Consider the following 24,273-nt stretch of genomic DNA (forward strand, 5'->3'; position numbering starts at 1 on the left):
GTCTTTGACCTATGATCGTCTAGAGTTAAAACTGCACATAAATTATATTTAATTTCTCACTTTCTCCATTTGTCTTAGAATGTCTATTAATCAGAACACAGAAGACACTGTTCTGCACTTTTATTTCCAATTCCAAATAAAGGCACATCATTTCATTGTCACGTCCTCCTACGCTTCCTCACATCTAAAGTTTTGTGGAAAACATAGCACAAAACAAGTTGACATGAGTATTAACAGTTAATGATGTGCCCTACTCCCAATTTCCTCTTCCTTGTCATCTACCTTCCTCGTAGCTAGTTATTATAAACCACAAAGATTGGTCTATAAGTTGGTCCATTGCTTGAATCTGTTGGTCGGGGAACAAAATTATCTTTCGGACCTCTCCCGTTATAAGCCAGACAAATGTGTGCCCAGGCAGATTTGATAAAATATTTGTTTGTAAAGAAGCTTTTTTGGGCTTAGTTTCCTTCATGCATCTTTGGCCAGCATAACTTCACCATTCAATCTCGTAGATTTTTCCTAGTATTTTTTTCCCCCATAGATTGGCAGGTTGATCTACAACAATGTCAACGAATTGGCTTAGTCATGTAATTGCTCAGTAGATTTAACACTGAACAGACCTCTCGGTTCAGTTTTTCACACCGGGTTTCATCTGAACACATTTAAACCTTGGCAGTCTGTTCTCTAATATCAGTCCAAAATACATATCTACCAAAATGGACCTGCTTGAGTTTTAAACACCTTCATGTGCAACAATATATTGAGTGACTTGTGTGTCTGTGTGTGGTTGCCTGGTGTTTATTTGTGGTTCTCTGTTTTTCGCCGTTTTCCAGCACCAATGTTGTGATGAACTACTCGGAGATAGAGTCCAAGGTTCGAGAAGCCACCAATGATGACCCCTGGGGCCCATCGGGTCAGCTCATGGGTGAGATTGCCAAGTAAGTGCTCGAACTACATGTTCTCCTCAGTCTTCAGGCATTCAATGACTCTTCTCTGAATCACCGCAGAGCATTTGTGTAGGGCAATTACTGCAGAATTACATTGATCTCATCATTGATAGCTGATGATTTCATTTGCATTGCATCATGGCATAGACTTTTAACTCATAGATTGCAAGTTGATTCATTACATCCTCCAGAAACAGGATGGATGGTTTGACATCATTTGAATATGCCAAACTTTGTGATGGAAACGTGTTAGTACTATCAAACATATTTGCTAGGAATAATAATTGTAATAACTTGAAATATGTGGGAAAATATACGAACATCTTAAAGCTGTTAAAAAACTCGCCAGATTATAATATAGTAGGGCTGCACGATATCTAAGAACATGTGATATACGATAACTTGTTAAAGAATGTGATATTCGCTATGCGATACGATTAAATAATGCGTGTGTAAAATCAATTTAAATGTATTTAAAAACTGAAAATGTTATAACCAATATACATGTTTCACATTCTTTCTGGGAAAAGAAAGAATCACCACAGCTTCTGAAAGTGACCAGCAGTGTTTTAGCATTACATAAAAAGTAATGTCACAAATCTGACAATGTCATTTCAACATCAATGTAAAACAAACAAACAAAAAACTATTTAAATACAAACAACTCTTTGCTTAACTTGGTGGTAATATATAGTTATATTAATCTGAAAACTAAAAAAAAAAAAAAAACTGAAACTAGAGGTGGATGCTTAGTTATTTTAATGTATCTTTGTTATTAAAAATAAGATACAAATGAAATTAACAGTTCTACATTTTTCAGGTTGGCCTACATTAGATATTTTTTCCCAGTGTCATTCAATTGAAAAACAGAAATGGAATAATCAAATGTACAAATAAAACTCTGCATAGAGCAATTAAATTTTGATTCATATTAAAGCTTCAAAAGTTATGCAGTCAAGACAAGAGCAGAGTTATTTTCTCTTTTTCGAATGTTGTTTTTTACAGACAGCTGCAGGTTTACTGTATTAGGCTGTTGTCACTTTAAGACTAATGCACGGACACTATTGACACACCATATTTCTTTCACAACTTTATATGTTCACTTAAGATGCTTGCCAAGACAGGCATTTTGACTGTGTATATTTGACAGTTCATGTGCAATAAAGAGAACTAAATTCGAGATTGCACGCTGTCCAAGAGGCGACTTTCTGTGCGCGCTTCATGTATGTGTCAGACAGCGCAAGTAGCACAGTGAGTTGTTTTCGGCAGATTATTGTGCTCAATTAGCGCTGGGCGGTATACCGGTTCATACCGAATACCGTTTTTATAAATCTAAATTATATAAATTTTGAATATACCGCAATACCGGTGTATGTCGCCTAAACACCGTTCGGAATGCGGCGCGGCCAAATCTTATACCAAATATAGTTTTTTCATTTTTGGCGCGACACTGTTTGAGAGAGGGGTCCCATTTCACTGTTGCTCTGTGGTGAGGGCACAGCTGTGTGTGTTCCTAAACGTGATGGTGAAGATGGATAGGTAAACTATAAATTATAGCAGTCAAATTATATTACAGTGTTTCCCATACATTGGTTCATAATATCAACACTGCCCCGGCACAAATAGATTTTCCAAAAGGCTTTGACATCATTGAATAAACATGAGCACTACACGTTTCAAAGTTAAAACGTGACGCGGGTGTTTTCATGGATGTATCTGCTTTGTGTACAGCCGTTACCAGGGGAACGGGGTTTCTTCTGTAAAAGTGCAGATAAATGGTAAAATAAACATCTCACAATAATAATTACACACAATTCAAACCATTTACAAGTTTCAAATGTAAAAAACTAACAATAAGGTAATAATTCTACTACGAATTCTACTGATAATATCAATATAAACCACATTATTGATGATCTACTGCCTTCATGAATATTAATCACGTCTGCGTTTGCGCATTCGTTTCTGCTTGCTCATAAAGTCTGAATAATTCCAAATGAACTCCATTATTTTTACAGGAAACTGCAACAAATAATATTGTTTACATGTAGCTCGTCAATTCTGCGTGGTATATAAGACTCTCTTGCTCTTTTTGAGTATGTGAGAAACAGCGCTCTAAGCAAAGCCACGGCGAATCGGGCGCCTCACACTAGTGTGTGTTTACTGTGTGTTAAATACACTGGGCATTCGAAGTCAATCTACTGCAGTATTTCCTCTCTCAATCAGTAAAAAATGTGGGCAACACCCAGTCAAAAATACCGTCATGCACCGTGAAACCGGTATAATTGTGAAAAATACCGTGATATACATTTTTTGTCATACCGCCTAGCACTACGCTTAATAACTCTTATAACACAGAGAAAGTCACATGCTAGTAACCGTCATGTGCCCAGTCTATTCTCTGCTATATGCATTGACACAATACTTTGACTTTGCGCAACTTTTCAAGTACCCTATTAAAATCATTCAGATTTCGCAAGCCGATGAGATATGTATATCGCGATATGTACATTTGCAATATTTTGCTAATTTCGCGATATAATGCAGCCCTATCATATAGCTTTTAATAAACCTAGCAAAATTGCTTCTGCATATCAACTGGGCAGAATCCCTGCATTGTATGTAGAGACAATTTGGCATGGCATAATTTCCACTGAGGAATCTCCTGCTGGAAGTAATTACTGTTCTCGGATTGTTATTATATACTTAATTAACCTAATACAAGGTTTAAAAACTTAATTAATTTAGTATATTGCCATTGTAATCCTCCTTATTCATGCTGCAGATCCACATTTATGTATGAGCAGTTCCCTGAAGTTATGAACATGCTTTGGACTAGAATGCTGAAAGACAACAAGAAGAATTGGAGGAGAGTTTACAAGGTACAGTGCACTGCTCATCTCGGTTATAATCTTAAATCATACTTTCACTTAAAATGAGGAACAATTACTGGAATTAAGTGTACAATAAAAAATGTTTTACTACATTTATACAGTATTACCAAATACAGTACAAATACCGGCCAAATCACTAGACTTGCCAATATATCGGTCTATTTCTAATCTTCATTCATTTCTTCACACAGAAATGTTTGTTCCGTATGTGGTTGCACTTCCTAAAAACCAATGATTCACTAAGAATTTTCAATAGTCTTTTTCAAGTTTAGTGAGTGTAAAGGAATATTTAGGGTTATCAACATAATGTCTGTGCTGCATCTGTAGCATGTATGTTGTTGATCACATACAATGATTTTGACTTGTTCCTCATAGTGTAAACAAAGTGTGTGTGTGTGTTTTTAATTGCTTGATTTGGAAATATCCCTAATAACTCCATCTTCCATATGTGCAGGCCTTATTGCTATTAGCGTACCTCATCAGAAACGGGTCAGAGCGGGTGGTCACCAGCGCCAGAGAACATATTTACGACCTGCGTTCTATGGAAAATTATCATTTTGTAGGTAGGTTTAAATAGATGAAATGCTTAGAAGGTTAACGTGCCCCTATTATGCTTTTTTAAATGTTCCCCATTTAGTTTTAGAGGTCTCCTACAATAGGTGTACCTGCATCCATGGTAAAAAAAAAAACCTAATCTTCTCATAACCTGCATTGCCGCATAACCTCTTTTCTCACAGTGTCTGAAACAGTTTGATAAAGGATTTGTTCTCTAAACCCCTCCTTTCCAGGAACCTACTCTGCTCTGATTGGCCTGATGGCCCAGTCTGTTGTGATTGGTTTACAGCGCATGTTAGAAACAAAATGCCCATTACCATATCTGAGTTGTATACACCGCAGGGTTGTAACGGTGTACCGGTATGATACGATTATCATATCATGCACATTTGCCTGTCTACGGTATAAAAAAATTAAAAAAATCAGATGGAGAATCTCGCCTACGCATAAGCAACTTCTTTCCACTTGACTGTTTAGACTCTCAACTTGATCCACCCACACACGTAGAGTGGAGAAAATGAGACGGAGGCTGTTATCTATAACCTCTATCCCTGTTGAAAAGAAGTTAAAAAGTGCATTTCATCATTTTATTTGAGAAAAAAAACTGTCAAAAACACTCTGAAACTCAAAGGTCTTCACTACAACCCGTCAAAATAAAAGTTCGGTTTAACCTGAAGAAATTATGACAGAAATATGACTATTATTATAATAGTTATTTTATATATATATATATATATATATATATATATATATATATATATATATATATATATATATATATATATATATATATATATATATATATATATATAATACTATATATAGTATAATATTATTAAAAAATATATTTTATTGCATTTTAAAGCATTTATTAAATTGCAAGTTTTATGCATTCAGTTGGTTACCACCTTTTTTGAAACATTTGGTAGTAAATCATTTAAAAAAAAAAAAAAAATCTACATAAAATACATTTCATAGGACCTTAGGAAATAATTAATGATAAAAATAAGTTATTAATCTAATCCTTAAAGGTGCTCTAAGCGATCTCGGTTGGCGTAACCTCTTGTTGATGTTTGAATTATTATCAAACAAAACGGAGGCTAGCTAGACCCTCCCTCCTCCTCATCCACGCAATAACCCCCCAAACCCCACCCAACATCATTCTTGTCGGTGATTGGCTGGAACAGTTTGTTATGTTTCGTGGTGCGGGTTGCTCTGTTTATTGCGCAGTTTGTTTTTGCTGCTGTTTGTGGAGCTTGGGCTCTTTGCAGAGACCGCGTTTTTTTACAGTGTGTTCAGGGGACAGGCAGCTAGCGGATAGTGAGGAGAAGTTTGCGGTATGTGAAAAAAAATGTTTGGCCTAAAAAACGCGCAAGATCGCTTAGAGCACCTTTAATTATTACATTTAATGTATTAGACATATTTTTGATTATTGAAATTTGAACAAACAAATGGTTTCAAGTTTCTTATAATAAAGCATTTGTTCAACCAAAACCTGTTTTCATTCTTTCAACAGTAATTTTAACTGATGATGATAATAATAAGACTGTTATCACCGTGAAATCTCATACCGTTACAACCTTATGCACAATGAAATGAACAGTAACAATGGCATAGGAAGAAAACACTTCTCGACTTGTCAACAACACAAACCGAACTCTTCCAGGCCTCAGCTACTACTATATCATTTCTGGTTTGAGCCGGAAGCAAGACTGGAATTACTGACGGCTCGTCAGAATCGGTTCTTTTTTTGGGAGACAATAGGTGTTTCTCAATGTCAAGGATACTTCCTTGGCAGAACGCGTCCTTCCAAGTCATTTCCTTCAGAGGCTAGGCGAGGATCCTCTTTAGGATTCGAGAGAACACGTAAATGGAACATTCTAGTAAGTGCACGTCATTGCGTCCGTCAGTGAAACCCCGCGAACTCTAACGCGAAGGGGAGGGGTCTTGAATGATCCTAAAAGGGTTGTATTCGCTGTAAAAAAAACTGGCTCGCTATACATTATCCCGCTTATTACATGGCTGCCTACCTAACAAAATAAATCAATAATAATAAATCAATAATTTGAGACACAATATTGATTTAAAAAGGAGTTTATTGATTTAAAAAATATTGTATTGCCTGAGTGAACAGAACTGCGTCCATAGCAACATTCTAGCTGTTAAAACACATGCAATGGTAAAATATGTGAAATGCCGGTGACGGCAAACAAGCTAACAATTGTTAATAAATATACTTGCATTTAAAAGCATATTGCCCTGTTATTGCTCCGACTCCGCTAACCTCCGACATTTTGTATTTTTTTTAAAAACAAGATAGCAAAGCTGCTCGCATAGGATTGTGGGTGATTTGAGAGCGCGAAGTCTACACATATGCACCCTTTCCTGTATATGGGATATTTTCCGAACTAAGGACTCCGCCCTTGGTTGAAATTCTGAGGATCCTCGACATTGGAACAGTCCTTCGACGGATGTCGATGACGTAGCATCCTCGAAATTCCGGCTTTCGAGGATCCTTCCTTGACATTGAGAAACGGCTAATAACTCCATTTATCTGCACTTAGATCTTTGGAACTTTGCAGACCTTTTACATTCACAAACAGCTATATAACACGCTACATGAAAGGTAACATTGGAAAAAGCATAATAGAGGCACATAAGAGGAATTACTTTGTGAAAATCTTTGTGCAAATATGAGCAAACTGGGTCTTTTGATGCTGTTGCAGAGGGTGATGTGAAATTAAATTTGAGCTCTTTGGCCTGAAAACAGTGCTTTGTTTGTCATAACCCAAATATAGCTCAACACCCAGGTAACAGTATCCCAGATGTCAAGCAATGCTGGATTTAGCCTCATGCTCTGGGGTTTGCTTTCCAACAGGAATAACTTTTAGAGCTTGTTTGTACAACAGAAATGTTTATATTTCATTATGGAGAAATAATAAATTAATTCATAAATGAATTAAAGGTGAAACATTAAATTTTTCATAAAAAAATGTGAAGAGTAGTGAAGTCTTTCTGAAGGCGCTACATCTTTTAAGCTGCATTTTGTCTTATTCGTGAATGACAAAGCAGTAACATGAATGACAGATCCTGCACCTTCATAGTCTTGATGTGTTACTGTCTTTTTTTTAAGCTATTAAAAGCTCTACCTTGTTCTAAATATGTTTCAAAGAATCTGTGGCTTTTCAGAAGCTATTCTGTTTAATTTTTCATCATTTTTCACGGATTTTCAATCATCTACTGAGACTATTCATGAATGTTAGCACATCAGTAGCTTTGGTTTCATTTCGATATTTAACCCAAAAGGTTTGCCTTTACACCACTGTATTTCTAAATTTGTATACAATGCATATTTAATGAGGCAAACAATAAGAAATAATTTAGCAGCCTACCAAGACTTTTGTAGAAGAGTGTTCCAGCTGTTTTGGCATTGAAAAAAAAAGTTGACTACAGCATCATCTTTTAAAATAATATTTCAGCTACTGAACTTTTTGTGTGGGGTCACATTCTGACATTGGTGTTCTTATAAAAAAAAATGTCTTACTGTATCTAATGGAGGTTTGCAAAAACAAGAATAAATGGCCCAAACAGTTCCACATGACTTGACATGCTCTTTTCTGTTTTGCTAGATGAGAATGGAAAGGACCAGGGCATAAATGTGCGGCAGAAGGTTAAAGAAATGGTCGAGTTTGTTCAGGATGATGATCGGTTACGTGAGGAGAGGAAGAAAGCTAAGAAGAATAAAGACAAATACATTGGAGTATCTTCTGACAGCATGGGAGGCTTCAAACAAAGTAACTGTAAGTGATCAAATGTAGCAAATTTGAGTGTTGCTAAATTTGATAGTGCATGATTTCCACAACCACTAATGCCACTAAATGGAACTGCCAAAATGAAGACTGTTTGTCAAAAGGTTTTCGAGACCGGTTTCCCAGATATTCTTGCTGTCTGCCGGCTGGTTGAACAAAGGGATTGTTGTGCCCCAAACCTAAAAACGTAATAAATGTTATTTAAGACATTAACTGGGAAAATGGGCAAAAAGCTTAAGCTTGCATAATTTATAAATTGATAATCCGACGACAACTTGTGCCAGTATACATGGTGCAAACGCATGCCAAGATAATCTGCTCACAATTAATATCAGTATACTAAGACTGTTCTGCAAACATTTCCTAGACAGTAAAGCTAATACATGCGTCATATACAATTTTGATGTTCACAAAAAAAGAGATGTCAAGGTGCTGGTGCTTCACAGGATAGTTCTGCCTATCAGGTAATTTTCCTCTTTTTCTTTTTTATTTTTTTTTCTAAATACATTGTGACGTTGTGTAATCAAATAAAGCATGAAATTCCCTTTGGTCCTAGGTCATTTTGAAGCATTATTTTTATCTGTTGAAACTGTGATTGACCCCAAAAGTGAGCTGCTTTGTCTCTGTACTGTAGGCATCCCACAGGGATTTGTTTTAGGCCCTGTGAAGTTTTCTTGCATAGTATGGAAAAATTCCCCCTGGATTCCCTTCTTCCCACAACTGATCTTTTGATTAGAGCTGTTTTGATTTCAGGGCTATCACTTTTTCAACTTTACTCACTGCATCATTTGGTGATATTTATGATGAGGTTAGAAGAAATAATCAGATCTCTGCTTTTTGTATTACATGTTTTCTCTTAGAGCTGTCTAATCAAGTCAAGATGCCATGTCCCTTGTCATGTCATTAGTGATGTTACTAGTGTGCAAAGTCAAAAGATTGTGCTTGGTTTCTGCTTTGATTGCTGCTCATATCTTTCCCTTTATTAGCTGTACTACAGGTTAAAATTTCCAATTATTTATGGCATTCTAATGATGGATTTTTCTTTTTGGTTGTGAAAGATAAAAATACCACAGGGTCAGAGGGGTGGGGTTGACAGCTTGATTTTAAAGTTGGGGTTGAGTGTTTCCAGTCGGGTGTATTTTCCACACTTTTCGAAATTTGAAATGCGTGTATATGCAGTGGCGGAGCCAGAGGGGTGTCTGGGGTGGCAGTTTGATGGTCATTAAAATTTAATTTTCTTTTTGAAAAAGCATTTATTTTGATGTGCGTCAGCTTTAAATATCGGATGCATTAAATATCTCAAATAAATTTAGCACCTAACTAATTCTGTATCAACATTCCCAGCGGGAGAACGTTTTGACCCCGAATCCAAAAGCAACTGGGACGAGGACTGGGACAAAAACAAGAGCAGCTTCAGTGAAAAATTTGGAGAGATAAGTGACAAAATTGGAAGCACCATTGATGACACCATCAACAAATTCCGCAAGAAGGAGAGAGACGACTCGCCTGACCGTATCAGGTATGTTACTGAATCTTCAGTCCCGATAGAATGAATCTCTACTTCCTATGAAACGGAAGTAGAGACAGGTCTTTTCTTAAGGCTAATTCACACCGTACAGACAAACAAGGTGCTCGTTGGATGTGGAATATTTTGAAAAATAACCAAATTTAGTTTGGAGGCTTGGTTTTATCCATCGTTTGGTGATTGGATAAGGCACATCGGCTGAATGTGAGCTTGAGGTCAATAGTAAAGAAGGGGGTTAGGAGGAGCTCTGCATGAATCATCAGTGAGATGTTTGGATCAAGTTATGAAGTTTTTATTGGAAAGGGATACAATTCACCTCTGTTTACATTTGTCACTTTTACAGATTTACCAGGTTACATAAATCATTGTTAAACAGGAGTAGCAAAACTCTCAAGGCAGTGACAGTGTCGAAATACAAAACACCTCAGAGTGTCTCTACAGTTTTCTTCAAAATTAATACAGAAACTATTTACAAAGGAAGGGGGAGGTAAGCGCATCATGAGAAACTAGGAGTTATATATTCAATCCATTTAGACCAGAAATCGACAAACAAATCCTTCTGAAAATTCACATAAAATGTCATTCTCTCCATATTGAAAATAAATTTTATTTATATTTAAGACACAAATCTGTCTTTGTGGGGGATTAGGTTTATACCGGCTTCTGGTTATTGCTTGATGCAAGAATTATTCTAAACATGTATTTGTACCTCCTTTCCCAGGAGCTCATCGGCACAATACCTAAATAAAGTGTCTCAAAACTGCAATCAATTGATGCCTAGATTCTTTTCTAGTATGCTGTGTACATCTATCCAAAAACATCTGATGTTAGGGCAATCTCAAAATATGTGAAAGTTGTTGGCTTTCTCCAGCAATTTGCGCTACCTACAATTTTTTCATTTTTCATACTTATTTTTTTGGAGTAATAAAGAAACGGATAATATTTCTTCAGCAAAATTTGCTCGAATTTAGGGAGCGGGAAGTTGCCCATTGTTGTTTGCATATTTTTTCCCAATCCTCAATTGATAATATCAAACTGCTTTCCTTCTCCCATCTCTCTTTAACATATAGGGGCCGTTTACACCTGGCCACTTCATGCGTTTTCTCAGATCGGATAGCTATCTGATTTAATGATTCCATTTACACCTGGTCACATAAATATGTTTTTGCAAAACGGATATAAATCCGATCTTCAATTCCCGCCTTATATGCAGATTTAATGGGAGTTCACGTCACCGAACAGCAACAGTTATGAGCTGCATTTTTATTGATCATCAGCTAAAATTTCAAAATCAAAGACAAAGAGAGCGGCAACAACCCTGATGATTGCGTGTTAATCGCTGTACAAATCGCGTTCCTCGTAAAGGGGGGGTTTATGTACATTTTAGGGTTGGTGATTTCACTAACCCGGGAGGAATGTCGTTTAGTCCCTACCAGCCGTTTGTTGTAGTCCTTAAAAAACTATTTCTTTAAAAGCATTTAACCTTTGCTTTGAACTTTGAGCGTTGCAACTTGCAGATGCTCAAACAGCAACATTACACACTAACTAAAGTTTGAAAAGTTAAATCATAATCAACCACCCCTTTAAAGCTTTGAAATGTTTTTTGAATGAAACCACCAGTAGATAAATGAACTAGCACACTTCTGCCCTGTAGTGTAATTTTTGACTAATTTATTAGTTGTTGGTCTTACGGTTGCCTCTTCCTGCAGTGACAATGAGGAGGACAAAGTTTCACGGAACGGTCGTCTTGCAAAGTCCGAGTTCAAGGATGATGAAGAAACTGTAACAACCAAGAGCATCCAGATCACACAGAACACCGATACAATCACCTCCACCACCACTACCACCTCCACACGCAAGCGCGGCGGAGTCCCGTCCAAAACCGTCGACCTGGGCGCAGCGGCTCATTACACTGGCGGCAAAAGCAGTCCCGATGCGGACAGCAACAAGGTAAAATACTGCCTCACAAATGCATTCTGCTGTAAATGGAGAGCCTTCTGTTTCATTAAGTTGTTTAAAGCCGTTTTAAAATATCCAGGTTAACACATTTGGCCAATTTTGTAACTGCAGGAGTGTCTAAGGCTACATACACACTGTCATTCAAAATCCAATAATTGTGTATCAGATTGAAATCTGATCTAAAATACCGATTTGTCCACACTTTGTAACACAACTGTTTAAATTTTCTTTCTAAACAGTTGTTACATATCTCTGCTGTATTACGATGCTGTGATGAAATGTATGCCTTTCTCCACTGGCGTTCTAAGTTGTTCAAAGCGTTTAAGGATACTGATGTTCAGAATGCAGCTGTCTGTTTTGTGTGTAACATTAGCAACACATTATTAGATGTTTGATAACATAGTCAAGCAAAAGGCTAATCTCATTAATTACCGTTATGTGTCAGACGTTATAGATAGCGATACATAAAACGCGCTACCATTCTGGTACATCGACATCGAGCCTGTATAGTTCACTCTTCCACTTCTTCTGAATCAGTTTCTGGCTCAAACATATATGGCTGAATTAAACCAGTATTTCCACATGCCATTGCGTAGCGTTCACTACAGTAAAGTTGACCGAGTGTATCAGGTAGTCCGAGCTCGTGGGATTGAGTGGAGGCTGAGACTAGTTTGCATATAGATAGTCCATGGATTATCAAAGAGGAGTTTTTAGAGATCAAATTATTGACTGCAGGACTTTAACAATTTATTTTTAAAAATAATAATAATAACTAAAATGTTTACATATTGGGAAATAAATTGAATGATTTCCATCATTTTAAGCAGGCATAATTTCCCATAGGTTGAATTATTTATAATATATTGATTGATGTTATACTTTTTTGCGTTAGCCATAATAATAAAGATTTGCTGTAAGTTCCTAAATGTTCAAGTGAGATTATATATATATATATATATAAGTGTTATATTGGCCATCTTATTTTATAAATATAAATGGCCATAATAATAACTCGACCAGTAGTTTAAATTGATTTTAAATGTAATTATTTGTAATATATTGGTGAAATAAGCATCAATTTGAAGCATGTTTTTTTTCCCATGGGTTGAATTATTTATAATATATTGCCCTTATTACGTTTATTTGCATGTATTAAATGGCCATAATAATAACTCGACCAGTAGTTTACATTGATTTTTACATAGACACTGCAGGTGTCTGTATAGAAGACAAACAAAAACGCATGAATGCACTTACACAGTCCTCTCTGTGATAGTGCTTATGGTTGCAAAAGGAAGCCTGTGCTGCCTTCATGTGGTAGAAGTGAAATATGACATTCTTTATTCTCTTTTCAGGCATCATTGAGTCAGTCATCCTGCATAGGGTTTGCGGACCTGTTGATGGTGGACTCTGGCTCTGGTCAACCAGTGTCTTCAGGTAAGACCCTGATCAGCTGCATTTTCCACATTTAAAATGCGTTTTGCTATAAGCATCACTATTACTATTTGAACCCAAACCACCTTTATAGATGCCACGGCTCAGTGTGTGTGAAGCATATCCTTTTACTACTTGGACATTGTTTTTGAGACCAATTTCCTCCATACAGAAGCTTAAATCTCAAAGAGAAACTTTTTTCCTAAAAGTTGATGTACTTTTAAAGTCGTACTCATGGAAGAAGTTCTTCAGAGATGCAGTCAGAGGCATCTAAGTGCCCCAGATGGGTGTGAGTTGTGTGTGTGTGTGTGAGAGAAAGAAGGAATAGGAGATGGGTGCACAGATGCTGCTGTCCCTCCGTATCCCGTCACCAGCCCAACAGCTGTGCTGTGTCCGTTGACATCAGTCAGGAGGTCACGAGCTGTCGCTACCAGGTTGTGACAACCTAATTGTGTTGTACGTGGATGGACACGTGTGTTTGCCTGTGCATTTGAGTTTTAGTCCTGACCGGTTGTTACTATTCTGCATTGTCACGATAGGAAATCATTATTTTTTATACGTAAAGAGATTTTCTCTTCTTTCGTGAAAAATATATTTTGCATTCAAAAGTATTACTTTTATTCAGCAAGGATGCATTAATTCCTTAATGTAAAAATAAAGGCATAAAATGTCTTAAATCCACTCTTGAAAATGCAACCGATCTGACGCAGCAGTAAACATTTTAAATGACATTTTTGCTCGTTGCTTTTTGAAATCATAAAATCGGTCTAATGCATAAAAGTTCATTCAAACTAAAATATATTACTCTTGTTATATTACCATTTTATCCCCAAATTAAAAATTAGTATTATCATATATTTTCAGTCCAGTATTATTATAACAACATGGATATTTTCTTTGTTATTCTTTAAAAAAAACACCATTAATTTTTACTGTATATCTCTGTTGAGCTGCGTGATTTAGTTTGTTCTCATGGAAGTGATGTGCAGGTCTTACTTTTCTTTGGAAAGGTCTTGAAAATTATATTTAAAAAGTATTAAATTGGAAGCACTGATACTTGCTGATACTCTAAATTGATGAATGATGACCGTAAAGACATTTATAATGTTACAGATATAATCTTTAAAATAAATGCTGTTCTTTTGAACTCTATTAATCAAAGAATCGTTGAAAAATGTATCCTGGTTTACACAAAAATAATCAGCAGCATAACTGTTTCAAAACATTGATAATAATAAAAAGAAATGTTTCTTGAGCAACAAATCAGCATATTAGAATGATTTCTGAAGGATCATGTGGCACTGACTGACTGAGTAAAGATGCTGAAAATTCAGCTTTACTGGCACGGGAATTTTTTTTTTTAAATGTATTCAAACAGGAAAAAAATTTATTTTAATAATATTGCACAATATTACAGTTTTTACTGTATTTTAGTGTGTTTTCAATCAAACCGTTAAAAAAAATCTTGCCGACCCCAAATTTTTGAATGTTTTTGCCCTGTTTATACTTGCAATTCTCAATAATATTATATAATTTCTTTCTAAAGAATATGCGTCGTCTTGATTGTTTACAGTTGGAAGCTCAGATCTCATTGGTGACTTTGCTGACTTTTCCTCACCCGCTGCCTCTGCCAGTCTCCCGTCAGCTGCTGGTATGTGTGTAAACTGCACATCCTTTAAGATCACATGCAGAGTACAATCCTGAACGGGACCAAAATGATGTCTTTGCCTCACCTGATAATAATTGGTGTCAAGTTTTCATGGAAAAAACATTAACATGTAGTAATGTGAACAGTGTAATCTGAACACTCAAACCAGTCAGAGGTACAGGTGTGCTTAGATAAAATAAAAAAATCAACATGTCCCACATTACAGAGAGAAATGGGTGGGCTTGGGTTGACTTTACCCATCATTCTCTGAAGCTCTGCCCTCCCCGAGCCTCGTTTCAATGCAGAGCGAGTGGCACTTTGCTGGTGGGCAGTAGGATGACAATTCTGTTGGCTTGTCTGAAATATGATTGGAGTAGCAACACACGACGCAGTGAAATATTGATGAATGACTGAGGGGTCCAGATGGAGCAACTACCTGCTGAGTATTATGAGCACAGACACACGTCAGCTCCCATCATCCATGCTCCATCTCCCCTGACAGAGACTCGCTCCTTAAGAGCAGCGTGTGCGTGTGTGAGGATCCAGTTAGAAGTCTCATGAATGGCCACGCAACAGTGGACCAATAACCATGCAAGTAGGAGAATTAAAACAAATCAATAATAAACGTGTATGTGAGCATAAATATAGTGGAATATTATGTCAATATATGAATGGCATGTGGGAAAAACAAAATGCAGAAACAAACCAGGGGAAAAAAAGTGTTTTATTTATGTGCGTGTATAGAAGTTACCTTTTAAAAGTAATGCATTACAATATTGCGTTACTCCCTGAAAAGTAACTTAGGATGCAGGATACTCTATCTTCAGCAATAAAAAACAAAACAAAAAATTTAACAAGTCGGTCAATAAATGGGGATTTAATTTAAAAGTAATGCATTGCTTTACTAGTTACTTTAAAAAAAAGTAATCTGAAATATGAAACTAAAACCACCAGTTGGTAGTGATAAGTCACTCTCTTAATCAGTGAGTCATTCATTCAACCGATTCATTCAAACCGTCTTTATGAATGAGTCACTGAATCAGTGGCCCGCTCGATTCGTTAAAAACCACAGATTCATTGAATAATTAATCACTGCTGTGTGTTGCTCAGAGACTGTTCTGCTGTGACTTTGTTTGGAACTCATTTTATTGGAGAAATTGAGCGATAACAGACAATATTGTGACTAAAATGTTACACAATATTAACTTGTTTATTGAACTCTTGTATAAAATCAGTGTCACATTTGCAATGGTGCAGATATTCGTGGGGGGAATACAGCACTCTTACTCGTGTGATATTGCTTAACTATATCATATGATATAAATATAAGAAAAAAACATACAGGGGCATTTTTGCCTTTATATATTGAATTACATATATTTATATATATAATATATGCACACATATATGCAAGGCTACATTTATTGCATAAAAAATTGTATAAAACATATCATGAAATATTACAATTTTTTTTTTTTTTACTTTCTATTTTAATGTATTTTAAAATGTAAAATATTCCTGTGATGGTAAAGCTAAATTTCCAGCAGTCTTCAGTGTCACATGATCCTACATAAATCATTCTGATTTGGTGCTCAAGGAACATTTCTTATAATCAAAGTTGAAAGTGGTTGCGCTGCTTAATATTTTTGCTTCAATTATTTTTCTTTTAATTCTTTGGTTAGAAAGTTGAGAGAACAGCGTTGATTCGTTGCTGAATAAAAGTAATAATTTCTTTGTAGAAAAAAAAATATCTTACTGACCCCAAACATTTGAACACTTGTTTGTATGTGTGCGTGTGTGTTTAATGGTTGGCTGTCTCCTCAGGTTCGCTGTCTACTGGTAACGGTGAGTTTGGTGACTGGAACGCCTTCTCCTCCACCAGTCCTCCTGCTGCCACTGCTCAATCTGCCATCCCAGACCTGTTCAGTGACGTACCCGCTCCGGCCGCGCCCACATCCGCTCAACCTCCCTCCGCTGACCTCTTTGACCTGATGGCCCTCAACAACAGCAGCCTCAGCGCATCCCAAAGCATGACCTTCAACATGTGCTCGCAGAACGCAACCACACCTCTGTCCAGATCACAGGTAAACAGAGGTCACTTTAACGGCAGATCTGCCATTCTGTACTCATTTGGACCTCAAAGCACACTGGTACGATATGCGACTCTAAATCATGCTCGTGACGCCTTTGTGTTCTGCACTTCTGTCAACAAAGAAATGGAAATGAACCCTGTCTATTTTCTGAATGCATATTATTAAGCCAGATTCACACTGTACGATTTTGGTCGTCTGAGACAAATTTTGTGAATCTTAAGAGATTCCTCTGATCTTAGGCTAAAGTCTATAGTTTTTGATCGCTAGTTTGACATGCTCTCTGACAGCCGATTAATGGCCATTGCGATCAAATTTGACCTACGATGAAATCCTGCCACTGTCAGGTTTTGAAACACAATCCTGCAGTGTGGCTTCTCTTACGACACCGGTCAAATCGGTTGATGACTTAATGAGGACTCAATCAGTGTGACAACAACTACCACTTCCTCCACACATATTTCTGCATTTTTTTTCTTCTTCTGTTTTTCCTCTCAAGACAAGTTTGTTAGCAACCATTTCAATCCCACATGTAAATGCAGCTCACTGTCACCAAACGCAAGTCTTTACTTCACGTCTTTACAACTGATATCCTACAGTGTGACATAACTTACAGTGTTCGTACAGTATGACAACCTTTTTTTTTATAGTATTATTATAATCTCGTACTGCGTGCACCTGGCTCTATTGTGAACAATTCATGCACGTTTCATTTTATGTATTTATTGTTTTACCTTATAATGTTGAATCAGAATGTTTTAACTAGACTTTCTGGTGAAAATCACAGACTTTCCTCTGGTGATGTATGCAGTGTTGGGAAAGTTCCTAATAAAATGAATGCAATTTATGCATAAATTCATGCATAAAAAACTAACTAATTGCGTTACTCGGTTACATTTAATGAAAAGTAATGTTATTATAAAACAAACATGCAAGCCCAGCCCAGGTGAGAAAAAGTAACGCACAAAGTAATGTAACAACAACAAAGTTGTATTTCTGGCAAATGTAAAGATCCTTTCACACTAAAAGTGAAATGAATAAACCAAGTTTAAGGAAATGCAAATTCACTCCTGTACAGTAGAGGGCTTCGCTCAAATGAACCTTTCAGCTGTGCTGCCATTCTGAATTACAGAAGAATAGGACACCGCAATAAAAACAAAGATGAAACGCGCATGATGTTTATCTAAAGTCATTTTTGCTTGTTAGTATGGTTGAATTGGATCATTGGAAGGTCAGCAGCAAAGACATTGGTTAATAAAGAGAGATTCAATGCATAAAGTATAGTTGTGTAACATTTAATTATTGCAGGTTTGCATTTCCCTGTTTTTATTTATACTGAGGAGCAGTGAATCTTTTTTAGTTATTAATTTAGGCATTAATTGTATGAGGAACTTTCCCCAACACTGTGCATGCGTCACCAGAGGGAAGTCTGGCGTTTTCACCAGAAGGTCTAGTTATGACATTCTGATTAAACATTATAAAAAATAAAAAATTACAGTAATTTACTTGCTGCTCTTTCTTTGTCAGACAATAGGGAGTCAGCAGATGGGACTACAGAAGTCAGGGGGGAAGGTATCAATGCCCGCCACCTGGTCAGACCCAAGCGTCAACATCAGCCTGGATTTCCTGTCTGCAGGCCTGAATCCTCCCAAGCCCACACAGCCCACGCTCAATACCATGATACAGCAAGGTTAGAAATCCTATTGCTTGACAGTTATCTTTATGATTCAAACTAGATAATCTGCTTGTTCTTTGACTAGATTAAATATATGGTTCAGTAATTTTTACTCGGGAAGTTCAGGCACAGTTCAGTAAGGAACTGTGCTGCCGTACCATGGGTGCAGCAGGCGCAATGATATTACAAACTTAGTGCCGGTCACGTTGCAAGTTACCGAGCTGGGGACTATTTTCAGGCGCTGCAGATTCAATGATCTATGCTAAGCTATGCTAAAAGTGCTACCGCCAGACCCGGAGATCGGCTGAATGGATTCGAAAACTCAACCGTTTAACTCTAGGGTTGGAAAATGAGCCTATTTCCAAAAAAAGTGGAGTGTTCCTTTAAGGATGAATCTTGCAGCTCTATTGTCTTATCTCTCTCTCTCTCTCTCTCTCTCTCTCTCTCTCTCTCTCTCTCTCTCTCTCTCTCAGCATACGAGTAGCGCGAGGGCTTTTCAGTGCGTTCAGTCTCACGTCCACTTGGGATATTACGTCACTCAACACTCATAGATAACGACACATTTCATCCTCTGTTGGAACGAAAGTGGCTAACTTCTGTCAACCTCATCTACAAGCAAGGACAAAAATAAAGCAATTGAATTTGAATTAATATCGATTCTGGAATAAAAAAAAAATCGATTTTAGAATTGTAAAAAAAAAAAGTTGCGATACCTAGGTGAATCGATTTTTTTTTTCTCCCAGTCCTAATAATTACACCGTAACACGGACACCTTAAAGGAGTCATAACCTGCAATTTTCACTTTTCCACAAGAATCAATGTATGTTATGATTGAATAATGATTATACACTGGCCGGGAAGCCGATATTTAAAAGTGAAGCGTTTGTTTACCTCAGGGTTTGTAAAATAGCCCACGTGCACACGCACTAAAAAACGAGATTTTGATTTCTGCCCCGTCTTGACGTCAAGACGGGGCCGGTTATACCATATATGGACACCGCAGCAGGAAGCCCGCCCTTCCTCTCTCCCCCTCATATTCAGTCGCGAAAGATGCAGAAAAAAAGTGCACACGTGAGTCTGTGGTTGACTGCCAGAAACAACATGCAAATGTGTTTTCTATACCAAAAACGGACCAAACTATCAGGGACCAGTGGATAAAATTCATTTTTATTGACGCTGTCCCAACAACACTTTCAACTGGCTTATTGTTCAGTGTCTGCGCTAAACATTTTACGCCGGAATCATTCACAAATTTGGGGCAATATCAGGCGAAGTTGGCCTCGAAGCTCCGTTTGGAAAACGCGTCCAACCACCAGGGACTTGCCTGAAATTGAAACGGATACTGTGTTTTTATCATATTAGACTGTAAAAAATAGGTTTTTATTGCTCTACTGTGTGTAACAAACAGCAGCTACTGCTAATGCGGCTATTGTATGTAACGTTAGCTTCGAGGTAAACACGGGGAATGGACTCTACGAATGCTAGCCATATCTTTCCACTTTGTTTTATAGTGTAGTTTATAATATAGTTTAAAATCTGATACATTGTTATTATACAAGTTTGACCTCAGTGATAAACAGACAAGAAAATGATACAGCTATTTTTTCATCGAATTGTATATAACTATGACAACATATCATTGTATTGATGTTTTTATAGAATAGATAAGGATAGATAAATAAAACAAACAGTCAAGTAATAAGAAACATAAAGAAAAACATCACGTTACATGTCTGTAGAAGAAAAATATTAAATGTCTAAAAAAACAGAACGTGAAACAAGGCAAAAACACCACATGATAGCAAACGTTGATCTCATTCAGAGACATCTTGATGTAGACGTCCTCCATCGACTCTACATCTTCCCTTTCCAGCTCAGGTTCAGAGTCTTGCTCGTGCATATACGGTTGAATCCGTAGGTCGCGGCCAGGTCGGGTTCATTCACAACTTGCGCCATGATGTCATTTTGGAATGATATGCTAAAGCGTTACCTGCGGTGTCAACCCCCCTCCTTCCTGCAACCAATCAACGCGCCCCTCATTTGCATTATTAAAATGACCGTCCACGACAGCCAAAATATCGCATCAGATCTCGCGAGACAATAATGCCCTCAGAAATAAGGGTCTGAGGAGCTCTGTGTTTATTTTTTTTTCCACTTTTCTTTTTTAGAAGGGCCTGAAAGACTATAATACAGCAGTAGGTATCCAAGGTAATACTAGGTTATGACTCCTTTAAAATAGTGTTACCCAAAAATTGTATTTTAGGAAGCACACTTATTATACTATCAAAATATATTAAACTTTAATATACTAAAATATCAATTTAAGTTACTGATAATTCAAGTGTATTCAAACAAGTGGAATTATATACCATACAGTATTTTAAAAATGGGGGGAAACTAAATGTGTAAATATGTGGCGACAAAGTGTATGAAAATACAATGTTCAGACATCACATGGGGTGAAATGCGTTAACATTTCAAGAGGAACACTATTCAAACATGCGTGTTCATAATGTGAAACTGCTACAACAGCGTAATTTGCATTATATTACCTTAAATCGCCTATACAGACAATGAAGCACAAATGTGGACATGTCCTTATGCGCATTTCAATGGGCTTAAAAGGCTGATTTAGTTCGCTAATACCGGTAAGTGAAACTCATGACATAAATAAGATATCACCGACAAAAATAATACTACTATTTTTAGCTTTTCACGACACAAGTCGGTCGCACATTCAAGCTTTGACGATATTCCTGTTCTTGGCACATTTTGACCGGATCATTGAATCCGTGAGTTGTTGACTCAAGAACAGTTGCACCAGTTTCACGGACAAGGCTAAATGGCACTACCATATTTTAAGATATGCTTTCAGTTAAAACAGCTCAAACAAGCATTTGTTTTAACTAAAAGCATATCTTAAAATATGGTAGTGCCATTGTTTTGTCTCAAGGTGCATATCAGAAATGTTTTTTTCTAAGGCACATTTATAAAAGCTACTTAAAGGAGAACTCCGGTCAATTTTAACATTGAGCTAATTTTTTTGTAAATTTGGAGTGCTGTCAATACAGAGAACAACGACACAAATCGGTGTTGCCTACACTGTGTTATCCTCTTTTTTAAATTTGCACTCGACAATCGACTACTTTGGACTTTGATTGAAAACAGGATGTAAATACAGGTGTGTGCGCTGGCTGAAATAACATCATTTTTATTCATATCTTTCACATCTAATGCAGTCAGATTCACTCGTGTTCACTCTAAAAGAATCACTCACATGGCTGGGCACTTGTAATGACACATCAAGGATGTTAAGAGGCTAAAAGCAGTTTTAAAACTTGCCCCATTGAAGTCAACAGGGTGCAAATTTTAAAAAGAGGATAACAAGGTGTAGGCAACACCGATTTTTGTCGTTGTTCTCTGTATTGACAGCACTCCAAATTTACAAAAAAATGAGCTCAATATTAAAATTGACCGGAGTTCTCCTTTAAATGTCCTTATTAAACTAAGGCCTAATCCTGGCTTACTCTAAGCCCTGTCTGTTAAACTGGGCCTATAAGTGCAATTCGCAAATGAAATTGTTCAGTGTTATTTTTGAACCAACTCCATCAGGTCCATTGGAAAGAATCAATACGTATCGGACATCACTCTTGCGATGGGGAGATTTCTTCAGTTCGACATAGCGTGGAACGATGCGTTTTAATGTAGTGAAGTAAAAAGTACAATATCATGCCAAAGTATGTAGTGAAATAAAAGTAAAAGTTTCCCAAAATTAAAATACTCGTAGAAGAAATACATTGTTACTGTCCACAATTGAGGTGCTTTCACAGTCATAAGTAATTGCATGTATTATTTATTTGTCAAGAACTGTAATTTATGATATGCGTTTCTCATTTAGGTGTTCAGCCACCCTTGAACATGGTCACCCAGAATTTGGCCGGACTGGCACTCAATGCCCAGCCGTCAGCCGCTCCTCCCAGAGCAGGAGTGACCCCCATGATGGCCGGAGGGACCATGGGCATGGGAATGCCTCCTACTATGGCAACAGGCACCATGGGAATGGGCTCTGTGGGAATTGGAGGAATGCCTGTCAATCAAGGACTAATAGGCATGAATATGGTGCCCGCTGGAATAGGTGCCCTTGGCGTGCCCAGCATGAGTATTGGCCAGGGCATGAACCCCGCCATGGTCCAACCTAAACAAGATGCCTTTGCAAACTTTGGCAACTTTGGGAAATGAAGGCTGATCCACTCCAAGAGGGTTAACGGTCCAAATACACCTTCTCAAAGGAAGGAGCTGCATCCAGTAAAATGGACAAAACTAGCCAGTGTCACAACTCTTCAATCATTTGCCCCTATACGTTAACAGATACAGAGAAACAAAACACACACACACACAAGAATCTGCTTTTATTTCATGTGGGGTTGATATGATTTTTCTTTTGTAAATGGTGCAAAGCATATTGTATACTTTTAAAAGAAAAAGATGGCTGTGTGCAGTTTGGTACATTTTTCCACCGTTTCTGAACAGAAACCTCAGACTTTTTTTTTCCCGCCCTGTTCACCATTTTAAACGCATCTGATTTCAGAAATTACCTCATATTTTGCATCACTCATGCTGTGATTTTAAAGGCCGTGAAGGGTTGACTTTGTAAATATCTCGGTGTGCAAAAAGTAAATTATTTTACTCACTTCTCAGATGGCATAAGACGGGACAAACTACCACAGGTCCTTAATATTTACTATTGTTTCTGTTTTTCCGATTTGAATTGTTACAGTTTGTCTGATATACCGTCACTCCTTATATTCCGTTATCACTCCAACATCTGTTATTTAGATGGAAAAACTTTTTTTTTTTTACAGACTATATCTGTAGATATAGTTTCAGTACTTTCGTGTAGCAAGCTGCCTGAGCGAAATTTGAAAGTGTGCCTGTCTGTGAAAATGGCCACCTTTTTAATAATGCACATTTGTATGAAGGTTATTAACTGTACTTGATGGATCCGAAACTGTTACATGAGAAGCGTAAGCCATTACATTCTTGAATGATTTTTAGGGGTCTCTTCCAACCGAGTTTGAGAAACGCGTGCTTTGGTGGTAGCAGGAGTGGTGTTACACATTTCTATTAACTACTTGAATTGGTATTTATAATGCCTCATAATAACAGTCATATCCATTGTCCTTTTTTGCATGTCGATTTTACAGTTTTTAAGCATTGTTGCGGGTCAGTGTTACATTTATGAAATGTCTATGGTGGCTATTGGAATCGATGAAGGCATTGTGAACCCAAAACGAAGTTTACTGGACCGTTTTTTGTTTGTTTGTTTTTTTACAATTGGTTTTGTCCATTTTTCCCATATGCTGCTTTACACGTAAACAAACAAGGGGTCCTCCAACAGGCGCCGAGGCATTATGTTCCAAATGACCAAATCTTTATTTTATTACTATTTAGATTTATTCCATAGGGGTTTAGTTTCTTATTTTAATACTTAACATTATACAGAGAGATCATGTGCTTAAATGCATTGTTCTAGACATGGGTAAATTCAGTAAACACTTTTTTAGTTTATGCAAATGTAAAGAGAAACGGAAGATCGAGCGCCTCTTTCACTATAGTTTCTTTTCAGATTTCATTTTTTTGATTTTATTGTACTCAAACGAATTTGTTTAACATTAAATGATTTCATCAAAAACGGTCTTTGCGACTTTATGGTGTTGTAGGTGTCCAGCCTTTTAGC

At 37.0% G+C, this 24,273-nt stretch overlaps 1 protein-coding gene across 1 annotated transcript in view; it reads left to right on the plus strand.

Annotated features, from left to right (window-relative positions):
- clint1b (clathrin interactor 1b) overlaps positions 1-23,022 on the plus strand; it is a 33,467-nt gene extending 10,445 nt beyond the window's left edge. Inside the window, exons 2-11 of the mRNA XM_079585631.1 lie at positions 834-938; positions 3,733-3,829; positions 4,296-4,404; positions 8,026-8,196; positions 9,550-9,724; positions 11,440-11,680; positions 13,045-13,126; positions 16,596-16,855; positions 18,389-18,551; positions 22,435-23,022. Of these exons, the coding sequence (XP_079441757.1) occupies positions 834-938; positions 3,733-3,829; positions 4,296-4,404; positions 8,026-8,196; positions 9,550-9,724; positions 11,440-11,680; positions 13,045-13,126; positions 16,596-16,855; positions 18,389-18,551; positions 22,435-22,775 (1,744 nt within the window). The 3' untranslated portion in view covers positions 22,776-23,022. The remainder of the gene's footprint in view (positions 1-833; positions 939-3,732; positions 3,830-4,295; positions 4,405-8,025; positions 8,197-9,549; positions 9,725-11,439; positions 11,681-13,044; positions 13,127-16,595; positions 16,856-18,388; positions 18,552-22,434) is intronic.
- The last annotated feature ends 1,251 nt before the right edge of the window (positions 23,023-24,273 follow it).

The sequence above is a fragment of the Phoxinus phoxinus genome, assembly GCF_949152265.1.
Source record: "Phoxinus phoxinus genome assembly, chromosome: 17".
Lineage (NCBI taxonomy): Eukaryota > Metazoa > Chordata > Actinopteri > Cypriniformes > Leuciscidae > Phoxinus > Phoxinus phoxinus.